Source organism: Pseudopodoces humilis, chromosome 13, assembly GCF_049639895.1.
Source record: "Pseudopodoces humilis isolate 2021_Gansu_Grassland_sample_001 chromosome 13, ASM4963989v1, whole genome shotgun sequence".
Classification (NCBI taxonomy): domain Eukaryota; kingdom Metazoa; phylum Chordata; class Aves; order Passeriformes; family Paridae; genus Pseudopodoces; species Pseudopodoces humilis.
In genome coordinates, this window is record NC_142212.1 from 16,322,713 (window position 1) to 16,337,268 (window position 14,556).

Consider the following 14,556-nt stretch of genomic DNA (forward strand, 5'->3'; position numbering starts at 1 on the left):
TGTTTTCATCTCCCCATTGCTGCCTCAGTGCTCAGGGAGATGGAGCTCAGCAATGCCTTGCCTGGCTCCCCTCTGCCTGCTGCCTTCCCTCAGAGCTCCTGTTCCTCATGGCAAACCTGCAGGAATTCACCAAGGACAGAAAAACTTTCACCCTGATAGAGAAAATTTACTGCAGTCTTCAACCAGCTTCCTTTGAAAAGGGTATAAAATTCAATTAAGCTCATGGGAGAGCGGGTATCTGATATCTGTCAGTAGGGCAATCATCATCATTGTATGAAATAGATATGAAACATGACTTTCCCTAAACTTGCTTACTTACTACCTTAGTTCATCAGATGTTCCCAAATAAAGCAAAATAAATAATCAACCTCCTCAACCCCCTAACAGGCTCCGAGTAGGCAGACCTTTGCTCATCTTGTACTAAATTAGCTGCTTATTGAAAAGAGGGTGCTGAGGAAAGCAGGCAGCTGGGTTTGACCGAGAGAGAGTTAATGGTTCAGAGCCAGTGCCTTACCAGGTATTTAAAGAAAAAGTGCTGGGAGTCAGAGCTGAGAGGCAAAGCACACAATGAGTCACTTGGCAAACAAGGGCCAGGAGCACAAGGGGCACAAGGCAGCGCCAGTGCTGAGCACTGATTTACAGCCAGGCAGACACAGCCCACGGGGGGCAGCCTGGAAAAAGGCTGAGGGTATCAGTGCATGGGCATTTAAAAAGTGCACTTGCATGGAAAAGAACATCAGAAACTAAACTACAGTGCTGCTACAGGCACCAGATGGATTCTGAGAGTGAATCCCCTGGTGACCCACCAGCCCTTTTCTATCACCCACTGACGGGTGTGAGGAAACACTTGGGGCTGCAACAGGGTCCACACTGGGCTCCGGTCTCTGGCTGCCAAGTGAGATGGCCCCCCTTGTAACTCATATCCGAATTTTTCTTCCTGCTCCAACCCCAGTCCTGGGTGTGGCCACACCTGGAATTTGGTCACATGAACCTGGCAAAATTCCCAGAAACAGGCTGGACATGCCACCTCCAACAGACCTGAGGTGTGTCTTGTTCCTGAGGGTACCTTAATCTTGGGGTTAGCGGTGGAGTGAGCAGGTGCTTTGCTATCAGACAATTATTAACTTCTTTCCAACAGCTATTTTCTAGCACTGCCTTTATCTTTCCCACATTCTTTTCTACCAAGTGATCTTCCAGTTTGCCTGGCAAAATATTCAGCTTCCCAACAAAACACCACCCAAAAATCTCACTCTGAGCACTCGCTTTTAATTAAGAGCAAATTGTTAATACTACTTTCTGCTCCTTGATCAAGACCTTCACTTTTTTCTAAGTAGAATTTTAAAATTCAGGAGTTTCTGAACCAATTACTCCACAGCCTCAGTTGCAGGGCTATCTCTCATCCAAACCTTTCCCTTTTACAAACTGCTTTTATCATGCCCATAACGATAAACCCCAGTGCCTTGCACATGTCAGCTATCAGGAATTCATTATTTTGTCTGTGTTATGTTATACCAGTCGGGAGTTATCTTTGCAGCCCACAGGCCAGAATCAAAAACGAATGCGTCAGCTATTTAAAGAAAATAGAAGCCCTCCTCCAGCAATTTAATTAACTTCCAGGGAGCATGGCTAGGTCCTGGAAATGGTACTGGGGAAAATACAGTCCAAGATTATCAGTCAGAAAAGAAACTTTTTTTTTTTTTTCCCCAAGTTACTTTCCTTATATAGTCCCTGTAGCTAATCTGATTTTGATAAACATTTTTCCAAGGCCAGGACAGCATTTAGGATTTCTCTCATCAAGCTATAAAGGAAAATAAAAGTATATAATATTTTACAGCATTTTTGAGGGCAGATGCTTAATTTGTAAACTAAATACAGCTAAATCATTTATTTCCCAAGGAGGCCAGACTTTGTATGTTGCATATTTACAAGATGAATAATTAACAGACTGCCAAAACATTATTTCTTTAAAATTCAAATAAAATTCTAAAATAAACAGAATACGTATGTTTTTCCCCCAAAACCGAGCCATGCCAGAAGCTGCAATTTGAATCACACTCTCTTTCTAAAACCTTTGCATGGAGTTTAAAAACCAAGATTTCATAAAACAAGGCTTGCAGATTTTTGTTTCATTTCCTAATAAGAGAGTGGAGAAATGCAATTAGCTTACGCAGAGTTTCAAAACTCCAATCAATGACTAATGCTTGCTTGGGGTTCCTATTGCAGGAGCTGGGTAAAAAGTGCTGGGAACTCAGCTTAAACAGTGGAGCAGTCAACTGGAAGCCATGGATGAGTCGTGAAAAGCAAACACGAGGCAGCGTTACATCCTTTCTCTTGAGCAATGCGTGCCCAGCGCTGCACGGGAAGGCAGAGGGGCAGGAACCTGCAGCATCCCTGGGGACAGCAGAGCTGCAGGACTGTCCTGCTCTGCTCAGCCCTGCCACCATGCCAGGCAGGAGGGAGAGGGACAGCTCACTGAGCATGCCGTGACATCCTCTGCATCACACACAGCAGGGAGTTCTCTTGGCTGGGATCACCATTTAGGTAAACAGGAAAAGGAAATGGGTACATGGTGAGCTACACCTGCCCTGGTCTGCTGCCACCTCTGCTCCTCATTCCTCCTGTGTCCCACAGCCACTCCAGGCAGCCTTTGACAATCCAGAGCTGTCCAAATCAGGATGTGCTGTGGTGTAATTCTGAAGCCTGCCCTTAAGTTTTATAAAGATGTCTTCAAAAGAAGAGTTCTCTCAAAGTGGGACTTGGGTGGTTCATCTTACATAAAGTCTCTCCCCAAATAATAAGGCACAAACTAAATGATCTTTAAGGTCCCTTCCAACCCAAACTGTTCTATGATTCTGTGAAACCCCTGTCCTGTAATAACCCAGCTCAGCACCTTGGGGTCCTACTGCAAAGCACCCACAAGGACCAAACCCCAAAGTCCCTGGTATTCCCATCCTGACAGTGCTACCAGACTGCAAATCCCCTCCAGAGTGACCTTTGTGGTGTAGAAATCAAAATTTTTTACTTTCTCCAAGCGCCCATGTGTCAGGTTCACTGACTGAAAAGAAACAGATTTCCAAGGAATGCGCTCACCCACTCAGCATGGGGCAGGGGAGGGTGTTTCTCAGGAGGCTGCTGTTCCCATCAGGGTGTTATCTGAGAATTTGAGCACTGGATTGGGAAAGAGTTTCCTGTAGAACCACAGGAGTCTGCCGTGCCCTGGTACGGAGCTGACATCACTGGGAATGTCCACGGTGACCCCAGCACAGGATGTGTCCCCTAAAGCTGCCTATGGGATGTGTGTAAATAACCAGACAGCAAGAGATCCCCAGCATGGCCTGGACTGGGCCAATCCTCACTTCCACAGAGCTAATCTCCAGGACTTCAGGCAATTCCTGTATTTACCTGCGTTCATTCAGCACTAATCCAGTATCAAAAAAATCAACCTGCACATTCTCACGGAAGCACAGGTGGTGCAAGAGCCACATTCCAGAAGGTGATTCAAAGCAGAATGTCCAAATGACAGCAAGCAGAGAACACACTAAACTCAAGGCACTGCAAAGGGAGGCAAATCCCACTGCACAGGAACACAGCTGCAGGGACAGTCTGTGCAGCACAGCACGCTGTGCAGCAGAGGCCAGTCCTTCGGTATTGTCATTAAGATATGCTGGTAATTAAGCCAGTGCTTTATCAGCACTGGCCCAAAGGACCACTTGTGATATGTGACATGGAATTCCTTCACTCCTGGTGTGCTCACTGGGCCTGGGACAGCTGGCTGTGTTCATTTGCTATGGGGGCATAACATATGCTCAGCTGAACAGAGGAAACAATTGCTGCAGCTATTTCCATGCAACTCTTAGGGGAAGAGCTGAATTTGGAAATCACTCAGAGCGCTCTTCCCTAAAATTTTCTTTAAATACTTCTGAAGGTAACCACAGGCAATCCACTCCTTGCAATGTGTCCAGGGAACCGTAGAAAAGAACCACAGACAGAGCTCTTGGGCTCCTGAAGCCATACTTACAAACCTATTTATGGCAAATGATAAGGAGGCAGTGTTAAGTTTAAAGCACATAAGGGAGCTTTTCACCACTAAGGTGTTTTTTAACATTAACCCCTGTTCTTGAGAATCAAGACAATTGTGCCACCAGTTGCTACAGCTTAACAAGTTACTTATTGTGGAGTCAGCAGTGATTTTCTGGTTATCTGTGCCTAAACTGAGCCAAGCTTAGGGCATCTCTGTAGGGATCAGGCAAGATAAGGGGCTTTCCTAGAGAAAAATGCAGCATACTACAGGAACAAGCAGTATCCTGGGGGTCACAAAGCAGGTCTACAGCATGAACAGGAACAGAAATGGCCTGCACAGCCAGCCCACCCAGCTGATCAAAGACATCTTTTTCTCCCTGCAGGTGTGACAGCATGCCAACAAACAGGAGGAGGAAGTTTGATGGACTCCACAGAGCGTGTCCTTTGGCAGAGAATGGACAGGCCTTTGAAGGGAAGGGGTCTAGAGACTGGCACTGGCATTTACTTGACAACTGCCCCCTCGAGGGAAAGCAGAGTCACTCTGGCAGTCAAATGTGACTTGCATTTGGGCAGACAGGTCTGTACTGAACACTCCCCAAAGCTGTTGTAGCTAAAGCGTAAAATACACCTCCCATATGGATACTCAGCAAGTAGTAAAATATTAACGTGACCAAAGCCAATCTTCTGAATCTCTGTTTGCTTAGTGAGCTGTTCCTAATGGAAGGTCTTTCCCCGTGGCTCCAGCAGGTCCGGCTGTGACCCCACCTGCTCCCTGCAGCCCCTTATCACGATCAGAGCTGGGTAAGGAGCACCTCCAAGGGGAAGCCAGACCTGATGATGCAGCTTTAAACAGCTCAAGCGGAGCAAGGGGGTCACACATCAGCCACAACACAAGTGTTGGGTCAAGTGTGGGGAGGGAGAGGCCCCGTGGCAGCTGCAGGAGAACGAGGTTCATTGATCCCTGGGGCAGCTGATGGCCCCACGTCCCTGCACGTGCTGGGCTGTGGGCAAGGTCACCCACACGGACCCAAACACAGGTCTGCAGAAGCACAGGCAATGGTTTGCCTGGCAAAAGTTTGGCAAAGCACAGGCTTTCCGACAGGGAAGTGTGGGAGCTTTCCTCTTCTCCCACTGTGGCACCCACATTTGGGAGGGGAGCAAAGCCTGGTGGCCTGAAACGCTGTTTTGACTCAGAGCTTGCTCACAAAAGGCATTACTCACCCTGCAGACTCAGATTTTATCCAGCCCAGCAACACACTTCACTTTCTTCAGGCACTGCTCGCAGCTGGACTTTACCCCCATTTGTGATTGTTTGCAATACAATGCCAACACAGAAAAACACATCCATCAAGCACACCAGTATTAGAAAGGAAAATGTTATTACCTGGAATAGTCCCCTTTAGCTTCCTACAATTGAAAAACAGTGACAGAATTAAAACATGATCTCTTCAAAACCCTCGATTTTCCCAGCATTGTTCACTTCCCCACTCCCACAGCTCTGCAGGCAGATCCTGACCCCCGCCACACTCCCTGCAAAACACGGAGCCTGTCTGCATGTGCTCAAGAGCCGGGCTTGGCCCCTCGTGCTCCCAGCTGTAGATAATCCACCTACAGCACAAATAAAACTGCTTCCAAAACGGGGATGAATTTCACATTGCAAATCAAACGTCGCTTTTACTGCACAAGAAGTGAAATACAATTCTCCCTCCTCCCTCATCCAGGCAAAGGTTGGCTGTACAGTCAGGTCAGCAGTTGGGAAGAATTGTGCTCACTCGAGATGAAAACAACTGTTCAGACAGATCAAGCTGCTGCTGCTGCAGCTTTGCTGTGGCACTTTGTCAATGACAGTGCAATGGGGAAAACCCCCAATATTTGAAAGGTAGGATTTTATTTCATAGAAAGCAGTAAATAACTGGAGCTTAACTTTAAGTAGAACAAAACTAGATTAATGAGAGGGAAAACTGACACTGTATATTTCAACATAACAGAGGTATCAAAACCATATGCTCGGAAAAGAAGATTCACAGGCATAATGTAGCTAATTGAGCTACAATATTTACACTTTTCTTCCCAGATCTCTGGAATGTATTTAAATTAGGCTAAGTGATAAATTGAATGGAAACCTGCCCGGAATAAATGACTTCCCTTGATTAGCTTTCACTCTTCCAACTTAGAACTCCTCAAATAAATATTTCTTACTCGCCTGTGAGAAAAAAAAAATCAACTCCTATGTGTTCCAGCTTCCCCTCCGCTCCCCAGCCGCGGATCCCACAAACAACGCTGCGGGGCTCGTCCCTGTGGAGCGGGGGGAAAACGCCGGGAAGGGGAATGCGCTGAGCCAAACCGAGCCGGGGAGAGACACTCACCTGGAGCACCAGGGCTGCCAACTTGAAGACGGTCTCGCTGTCCACCTCGATCTGCCCCTGTGCCGGAGAGAGCGGAGCGTGAGCCGAGCGCGCCCGGGCCGGCGGGGAGGGGGCAGCGGGCGGGGCGGCGCCGGCTCTCGCTGCCGGAGCGGCTCTCGCTGCCGGAGCGGCTCCTCTCGCTGCCACAGCAGCCCTCCCCGCCCCGTGTCCCCCCGCTGCCACCGCCACACAGCCCGGCCTCCCACCCCCAGCCCTGCCCTCCGCCTCATTTCTTTGCAGATCTTGCTATTACTGCGTTTCACGGGATGCTGCTCCGTGTCCGAGCCCCGCACGCTGCCGGACTTTGCCGTGCCGCAGCGAAGGGACTTTAATGGCTCGAAGCACAGCCTCTCCTCAGGGCGAGGTTCACGGGTCACAGAATCAGACTGGTTTGGGTTCGAATCATAGACTGGCTGGGTCTGGGACCTTAACAACCATCTCGTTCCAAGCCCCCTGCCCTGGGCAGGGGCACCTTCACCAGACCAGGTCACTCCAAGCCCTGCCCAGCCTGGCATTCAACACTTGCCAGATGGGGCATGGCAGACACATGGCTGGGTGGCACCCAGGAGCACATAACAGCTCGACAAGTACCAGTATTTGACAAGATCTAAACCTTCTACAAGAAGAGGTATTTCCCAGCTCATTTGAAGCTGAGCTTGGGTGCGCCTATCCACAGGGACAGCCCCATCCCAGACAAGAGAAAACCGAGGAACTACATCCACCTCTTGGTGAAGAGTTTTACTGCTTACAGTTTTAGGACTATTCCTTGTTTGTTGTGATTGTGGTACACAGCCCCCTGGTGCTAAACCAGTCTTACTGATTAATCACAAGGACAGCATAACTGAGTCCTTTGTCCTGCTCAGCTGCACCCTTCAGCCTTCATTTCTTCCAACTCCACTGGAGTTCTAGAGCAATGTTCACAAAAACTGCATGGACCCCATGCTGGAAATCTCCTGTGCCTTGAGCCCACTCCAAAACCAGCCCTGTACTAACAGCACTATGTACTCAGAAACTCCACAGGTGCCAAAGCATCAAAACTACATGAGGATCTTCTTTTTTTTTCCCTTCTGCTTGTGAGCTTAGTACAAACTTTCCAGGTTAGCTTCTTACCAGGAAAATCCCTGGCCTTGGTTCTATCTCTGGGACCAGCAGTGACACTGGAAGAGTAAAGGAGATGCACTGACAGTTGCACTCCTGCATCCTGCAAACAGCGGGTAAAACACAAAACTGAGCTTATGAAGCAGAAGTGAACACAGATTTTTCTTATTGACCTTCTGCAAATGGAGATAATGGATATGATGCCTGCCTCATGTCACTGAGGTCCCAACACATCCTTACTCCCCAGGATCTGTTGGCTGAATCAGGACACAAAGCAGACCGAAAGCTGAAATAATGCCAAAACCAAAGCAGCGGGAAGATCCACAGAATTACATACAGATACAGGGAAATGACATCTCAAAATATATTAGGGCACATCTGGGGCTGAGCTAATTTACCACAGCTGCAGGTCTGGGCCACAGAGACTAAATTCAAAAGTGAACAAACAAATAATTCAATTTCCATGGAAAGGAAGTTTTTTGCCAGCTTTGTCAATAAAACATCCAGCAGCAGCGCTCCCCCAGGCTTCTCTGACAGGCAGACCAAGAGGAATTTCCCCTTCCCAACAGGTGTGGCACCAGCTACGCAGGAGTGGCCTGCAAAGCATTCCCAGACGTATTTTATTAGAAGAAGAGGAGGGGCGCATCACAAGTTAAGAGAAAAAAAATAGCTTGAAGTGCATCCTTCAGATCTCTTTCATGTTGATGCTTAAGAAAAGAGGTAAGATTGCAGCCCAGAAGCTCTTCACTTAGGTGCAATTTCAAGGCACTTTGTTACTTCCAGGTCTGTATCAGGTTAGCCTTTGTCATGCACATCTGAGCTGGCTTTTTGAAAGCTTAAATTGCATCTGCCCCAGCAACCTCTGATGCCAGCTTTGGTGGTGAGAGGATTACGGGAGATCAGGTCACCCCAGCGCCATGGTGTCCTTCACCAGCAGGCAGAGAACTCAGATATGAGAAAAACCCATCACTGGGAACCTCAGCTCAGCAGGAAAGGCGAGACCTGGCTCAGCAAAGCTGTCCCTGTATCACAAAATCGGGGAAAACAGGTACAAAAGGGACCTTAAAAGCTCATCAAGACCATTGCCCTGCTCTAAGGCAGAATCAGCCACATTCAGCTCATCGCCTTTTAAGCCTACAAGAAACTCAAGGAGATTTAACTCTCCAAAGCCCTCTCGATTTATTGCTGGCTCCCAGACAAGCTCGGCAGCACTCAATGAGCTGCTGCAGCAGAGTCTCTGCTGACCCACAGCAAGAGCTGCTGCTGCCCTTACAGGGGTGTTTGGGACTTAACAACCAAGCACGTCCTCACTTCTCATCTTCAAAGCACCTCACGGCCATTAACTAATTAGCAATAGTAATTACGAGGCTGCTCTTCTGTGTTTGCTTTTTCCTAGACACGGGCCTTAAGAAACTCTGGTCACTTTATGGGCTGCTATGGCACAAATGCTAACAGTGATCCCACAAACCACTTCATTTAAGGTTTTAGGAGACCAAAGAGACCATGAAGGGGGACTGGCTTCTCCAGATGAGGAAGTTTCAGTCTTCACTTTCAGAATGAGGGATTTGCTGTGCCAGTGCCCTCAGTTTCAAACACATTTGTTTAGAAGCTGTAAAGGAGTGAACAGGTAAGAAGGTCCTCCCTAAATTGATCTCTTGAAGATGCTGCAGGTGTCTTGAGCAAGCAAAGGGGACACACAGGTCACCCCAGGAGAGGGGCTGCCATCATATCTCTCCAGCTGCTGCAAGCCTGAGAACAGGATGGACCAGCCCTAGTTATTATCCTGTGTCACTGCACAGAAACCGTGGCAGGAGACTGGGGCCACTCTAAGCCAGGCTCAGGAGAAAAAAAAAACAAAATAAAATCACAGGAAAAAAAAGGTGCAGGAAGTGAAGGGACTGCCCTGGAGTCCTGCAGTAGCTAAGTAGTAGAGCAAGGATTTGAAGCAAAGGATGCCAAAGCCCAGCTCAGCCTGCATTTGACAGACTAATGCTCTCCAAGTGACAGCGTCTTGGACAATTCCCTCTGAGCCTGGAAGTATTTTTCATCATAATACAACATTATTTGCCATCTGGCTCCCCAATTGGCCATTGCTGCAATGTAATCCAGCTCTGCCCTGGGCTGTCATGGAGTTTGGACAGCCCTTGGCTTGACACAAATCCAGACAGTGATATGTGTCATTCTGGAGTGCAGGACTGCGACTCTACCCACTCAGGCAATATTTTGATTTTATAATCATCCTTCAGCCTGGAGGTTGGCAGATGGGGGTTTCTGTTTTAGTATTGCTTTATCAGCAAGGTCAGATTTCAAAAATAGATGAGGAAAATGACTGTAAGAAGATTAATTTGCATTGCCTGCCATCACCAGGGTAATTCAAGCAGAAACTTCAGTGAGCAAGTGAGGGACCTTGAGAGCCAGGGCAGCCAGTTCTCCCACGGCCACGTGTTGAAGATGAAGGTAGAAGGTTTTCCTAGATTTATCCCAAGTGGGAACAAGGTCACCAGCACAAGGTTAAGTAGATTTATGTCATTCAGATAATGGAATCTGAGTCTTCTACATTTGAGATGTAAATAAGTTTAAAGAAACTGGTGACTGCAGCTCGAGGGAGGGGGATGAAACTGATATTTTTCAATTAGAGTTTGCACTAATGGGGGCTGTCCATTTTAATCAATGAGCTAGATTCAGCCAAAAGACCACTGGCTTATCTAAACACGGCACTTGGTCCAGCGGATTCAGGTGGTGGCTTTTGTCATCCTGATAAACATCAGAGTAATAAAAGGCTGCAGCAGGTGTCCAAACTGGTTGGCAATTACTGTAGAGCAGGAGTATCACTATCTCAGCATCTGGGAAAGACCAACTCAACCTTGGGCCCATGGGCAAAATTTAGCCCCCAGTTCAGACAGGAGCTCAAGTCTTGCTGCACAGACGTGGACTTAGACTGTGATAAAAATCATAAACTCGGACATGGATAGAGCAGTGAACTCTCATTAGACACAGCAACAACGCTAGAATTTACTGCCAGAGATACAAGTCTGAAATCCTGATGAAAACTCAGATCAAGAGTGATGATAGTCAGATGAGCATTAACTGTGTTAAGCAAATCTTTAGGCCATAAACTCAGATTAAAGCAGATTTTAAAAAATAAGCACACACAGGAACTGTCATGTTTAACTCTTTAGAACCAGAGCAAGAAGTGATAGTGGACATGGTTTGTTCAAACCACACGAAACCTCCAGAGGTTAAAGGCTGACAACAAAATCATTTCACCTGAAGATTTCAGAACGGAGATACTAACACACTTGTTGCCTCAAACTAATTCCTTAAAAATTTGTATTAGCCAAAGACACCCCCAAAAAATGCACACCCTATGATTGAATAGCCTTGAGACAGCCACAAGATTGAATATAATTACCAGTGATTACCAAAAGGTGATTTTAAAAAAGCTGAAAGAAGGGTGCAATTAGTCAGAGGGAAAGAAAGGACCCAGGCAAACAGAGGCAGGCAATGAGCTGGGTGTGGACCCAGCACAAGGGAACAAATCAGTGCCTGTGCCCTTATCCAGCACGGAGGTGACTTCCCAGCAGGGATGCAGTATCCCTGCTGCTGTCCTGGCAGCCAGGGAGATGGGCTGGCAGGCCCCAGCAGTGCAGAAAGCTTAGCAGCTTTCTAGCGTTTAAGGCTTTTTTTTGACAGGCTGGGGAGGGCAGTGGGTGTTGGCCACAACCTGTTACACCACACAAGCTGTGCAGGAGGAACTAGGTCAGGCAGATCCTGTCACTGGTCCTGTCCGAGTGGCTGTGCTGGGTAATTAATTACTGCACAGAGACAAACGCTGGCAGCACATGGATAACCTCCAGCTTTAAACTGCCTGTCCCAATTACCAGCATTCACACCTACGTCTGAGTCCTGGTGCTGTCACCTGCTGTTCACACTGCCCTGCCATGCACTGGAGCACCATCCCACTCCCTTCTGCAGCAGATGCACCAGGCTTTGCTGAGCATCTTAACTGCGACTCAATTCCCAAGGACAGAAACTCCCAGCTTGGAAAAAGCACAGCAAAGCAAGAGTCTGCCTCCAACACCTCAGGGAGGTAAAGGAAAGCACAAAAGCAGCAGAACATGAGCTGTGATAGGAGCAAATGGAAGCCTGCTCCTCCTGACCTTCCTCAAAGGAGCGCTTCAGATTTCCCCTTGTGCTGCGTTTCCCTCACTGGGCCCTGCAGCCTGGGTGCCTCAGAGGGTCTCACAGGTGCTTCACAGCATTTAGATGGTCCATGATGTCTCCCATTTCATGCATGGAACCCCACAGCCCTTCATACCGAGCACAAGGGAGCACTGAGACCAAACACAGCTCTTCTTCCCTGGCCAGACCTGCTGCCTCTCACCTCAGCGGCTCAAGCCAACCCAGCTCAAAAATAAAAGCTGTTAGTGCCTCGTGGTAAGGAAGAGCTTCAGCTTTCCCTGTAACACCCTTTATTTCACTGTCTCTGCCAGCCACTCTCATCCATTTCCCTTTGCCTTTTGTGCCTCAGCCAACACCTAGAAGGAACTCCAGGGACAGGAGCAGCTACTCTGAGACTTGCCTGCACAGTGCAACAGGAACATGTTTAGTGCTGCTTGTTTCTCATTAATACAAGAGTAAAAGCAGAGAATGGGGGAGAGGCATAAAGACTTCCCTGGTCTGCAAGCCAGGGTACAGAGCAAGTGTCATTAGCCTTAACACATAATTACACCACCATCACGGTGAGATATCCAACACACAACAACACAACTGGCTGAGCTGTCACAGCATCTTTGCTCTGTGGCCAGGACATCAAAGGTGCAGGACTCTTCATGGCAACTAACCCAGTCGTTAGTCCCAGGAGGAGGTGACTACATCCAGAGATGTGAGGTACGAAACTCTGGCTGCAAATCAACTGAATCTTCATGTGCAATGGGCCAGCCCAGCTGGGACACAGCCTGCACCTCCCCAAGAGCCTCACAGGTCACCAGGGGTAATGAGTGGGGGGCCCCATGGAGATCTGCCCACCTACATCAGTGTGGGGTCCTGCCTCCCCCTCCTGTCACGTTTTGCTCACAGGCACAACCTCGCTCCATCCTTCTCATCTGCTGGCGAGCTGCTATGAAGGCTGAGCCATGGACGTGACTGCCATGGCAGAATCCACAGGACAGAACAGCCCTGGAGGAGCAGAAGGCCAGCTGGTCCTGCTGAACCTCAACCTGGGCTTTACATGTGCTGTCTTTGGGAGCAGAACAGCCAATTCAGGCACGGGACAGAGGGTATTTAATAGCTTAGGCTACACCATGCTACAAGGCTACATGGGAACATTCCCCTCTCCCTTGAGGTGGGGGCGGGAATTAGGAAATATCCATTATAAAACTTTTGAGAGCTCTCTGATATATAACCACTTTGCTCCCCATGAGCTGGGAACCAGCCAGACTTTATGCTCACACCAGGGGTCTGTTTCAACAGCTCTTCTTGGTAAGCACTGGTCTTCAGGCTGCCAAGTGCTCACAAGCATTGCTGTTCATGGAGCTATCACAGTTACAGACTCCTCTGAAAACTTACATTTCCTTTAACTTTTCCTTTTTTTTTTTTTCTTTTTTTTAAAGCAATTCTTACAAGTCCTTGAAGCAAATGGGAACTTAAATAAACCCCCCAACACTCTGAGATACAGAGGAAGAGGGGAAGACAGCCAACTTGACCAAGATCTTAATTTACAGAACGTATTTTAAGACCTGGCAAAGACTCAACTGTATGGCTGCAGAGCTATATGGAGGTTAGCCCTAATGCATAATAAACTTGACAGTGCTTTGCTAGCCAAGTAGGGTGTTATTTTTCCAAAGTTGGCTGTTTCAAAAGAAGAAAAGACTAATTTATCTTCTCAAATTTATCATCAGCATGTGCGTGACCAAGTTCTGACCCACCTCCCTAAAAGCATCCCAGCTATGGTCATGGGCTGTGCAATAACACACTGAACACGTTACAGAGCTCCCTGTGCAAACACAGCCATGCTGAGATACCCATTTCACCTGGGAACAAGCACTTCCACTCTCCCAAATTCCAGCTGTACAGTAGGTTCCAGTCAGCTATAAACCCTTAACTCAGCTTCTTGAATTCAATGGTGGGAGAGAAGGCTTTTAAACTGAAGTTGTCACCACTGGTGAAAAGAGAGGCACGTAAAAAAACGAGAGCCCAGGCGTACACAAAGCGCTTCCAGCCTTTGCATTCTCCCAAACTACATGTGGATAAACGAGTTTTTAACCAAGTCACTGGAATGCACTTCCACAGACCTGGATATACAATTATCACCAGCTCCCACCTCCTGCTCGGTGGTCCAAGCTGCTCCTGCCAATGCATGTGACTTCTGCGAGCTCCAAGAGTGTGGATGCTGGAGAGCAGGAGCCAGGCAGCTGCTGGGACCACACAGGACTGAGAGGGCCTGGGGACTGCAGCACCAGACCAGGGGGAAAATGGGCAGCCTGACATGAAAGGAGGGCAGGGTGAGAGCTCTGGCAGCATTTTCTGTCTCAGCTGGATGCCAAGGTTTGTGCAGTGAGGGGGCACCGGGCACTCTGCAAGTGCAACAGCAAATGTTGTGTGCTGTTCACATGCAAAGGAGGCTTCACAAAAGTAAAAATGAAGTCTCAGCCCTCTTGTGCCTCAGGCAAAGGGGTCTCCCCCAGCTCCCCAGCTGCTCACCGGCAGAGAACACACAGGGAGCAGCACAGGTCACAGAGGATGCACAAACCTGGCACGTGCCAGCAAAGGTCCCAGAGGCACAAAGGAGCTTTGACTGTACAGAGAAGCACAGAGGTGGGGGAGTGGGTGGGGAGTTGAAAGAAATAAATTTTTGGCAGATAAGATTTTATTGTCTATCTTGTCCCTTCCTTGCCAGAATGTCTACAGAGATTGCAAAATGCACAAGCCCCAGATTCCTCCAAGTCCTGGCAGGGTAAAGCAGCACCTGATTTGCAGAAAGGAGCAGAGATTTGCAAGAAGGAATGTGGGGTTGAAAGGTGAGGAAGAGAAT

The 14,556-nt window shown here is 48.1% G+C and overlaps 1 protein-coding gene across 3 annotated transcripts in view; it reads right to left on the bottom strand.

The window, feature by feature from the left end:
* Nucleotides 1–14,556, bottom strand: part of FRMD4B (FERM domain containing 4B) — a 90,538-nt gene that overhangs the window by 34,979 nt on the left and 41,003 nt on the right. For 2 of the 3 annotated variants that reach the window (XM_088061867.1, XM_088061868.1), the window contains 2 exons: nt 6,387–6,443; nt 5,405–5,427 (listed from right to left, as the gene is read on the bottom strand). In XM_088061867.1, the coding sequence (XP_087917993.1) occupies nt 5,405–5,427; nt 6,387–6,443 (80 nt within the window). Of the gene's footprint in view, nt 1–5,404; nt 5,428–6,386; nt 6,444–7,535; nt 7,627–14,556 lie in introns of those variants that run through there. The other variant, XM_088061869.1, reaches the window with a different exon arrangement.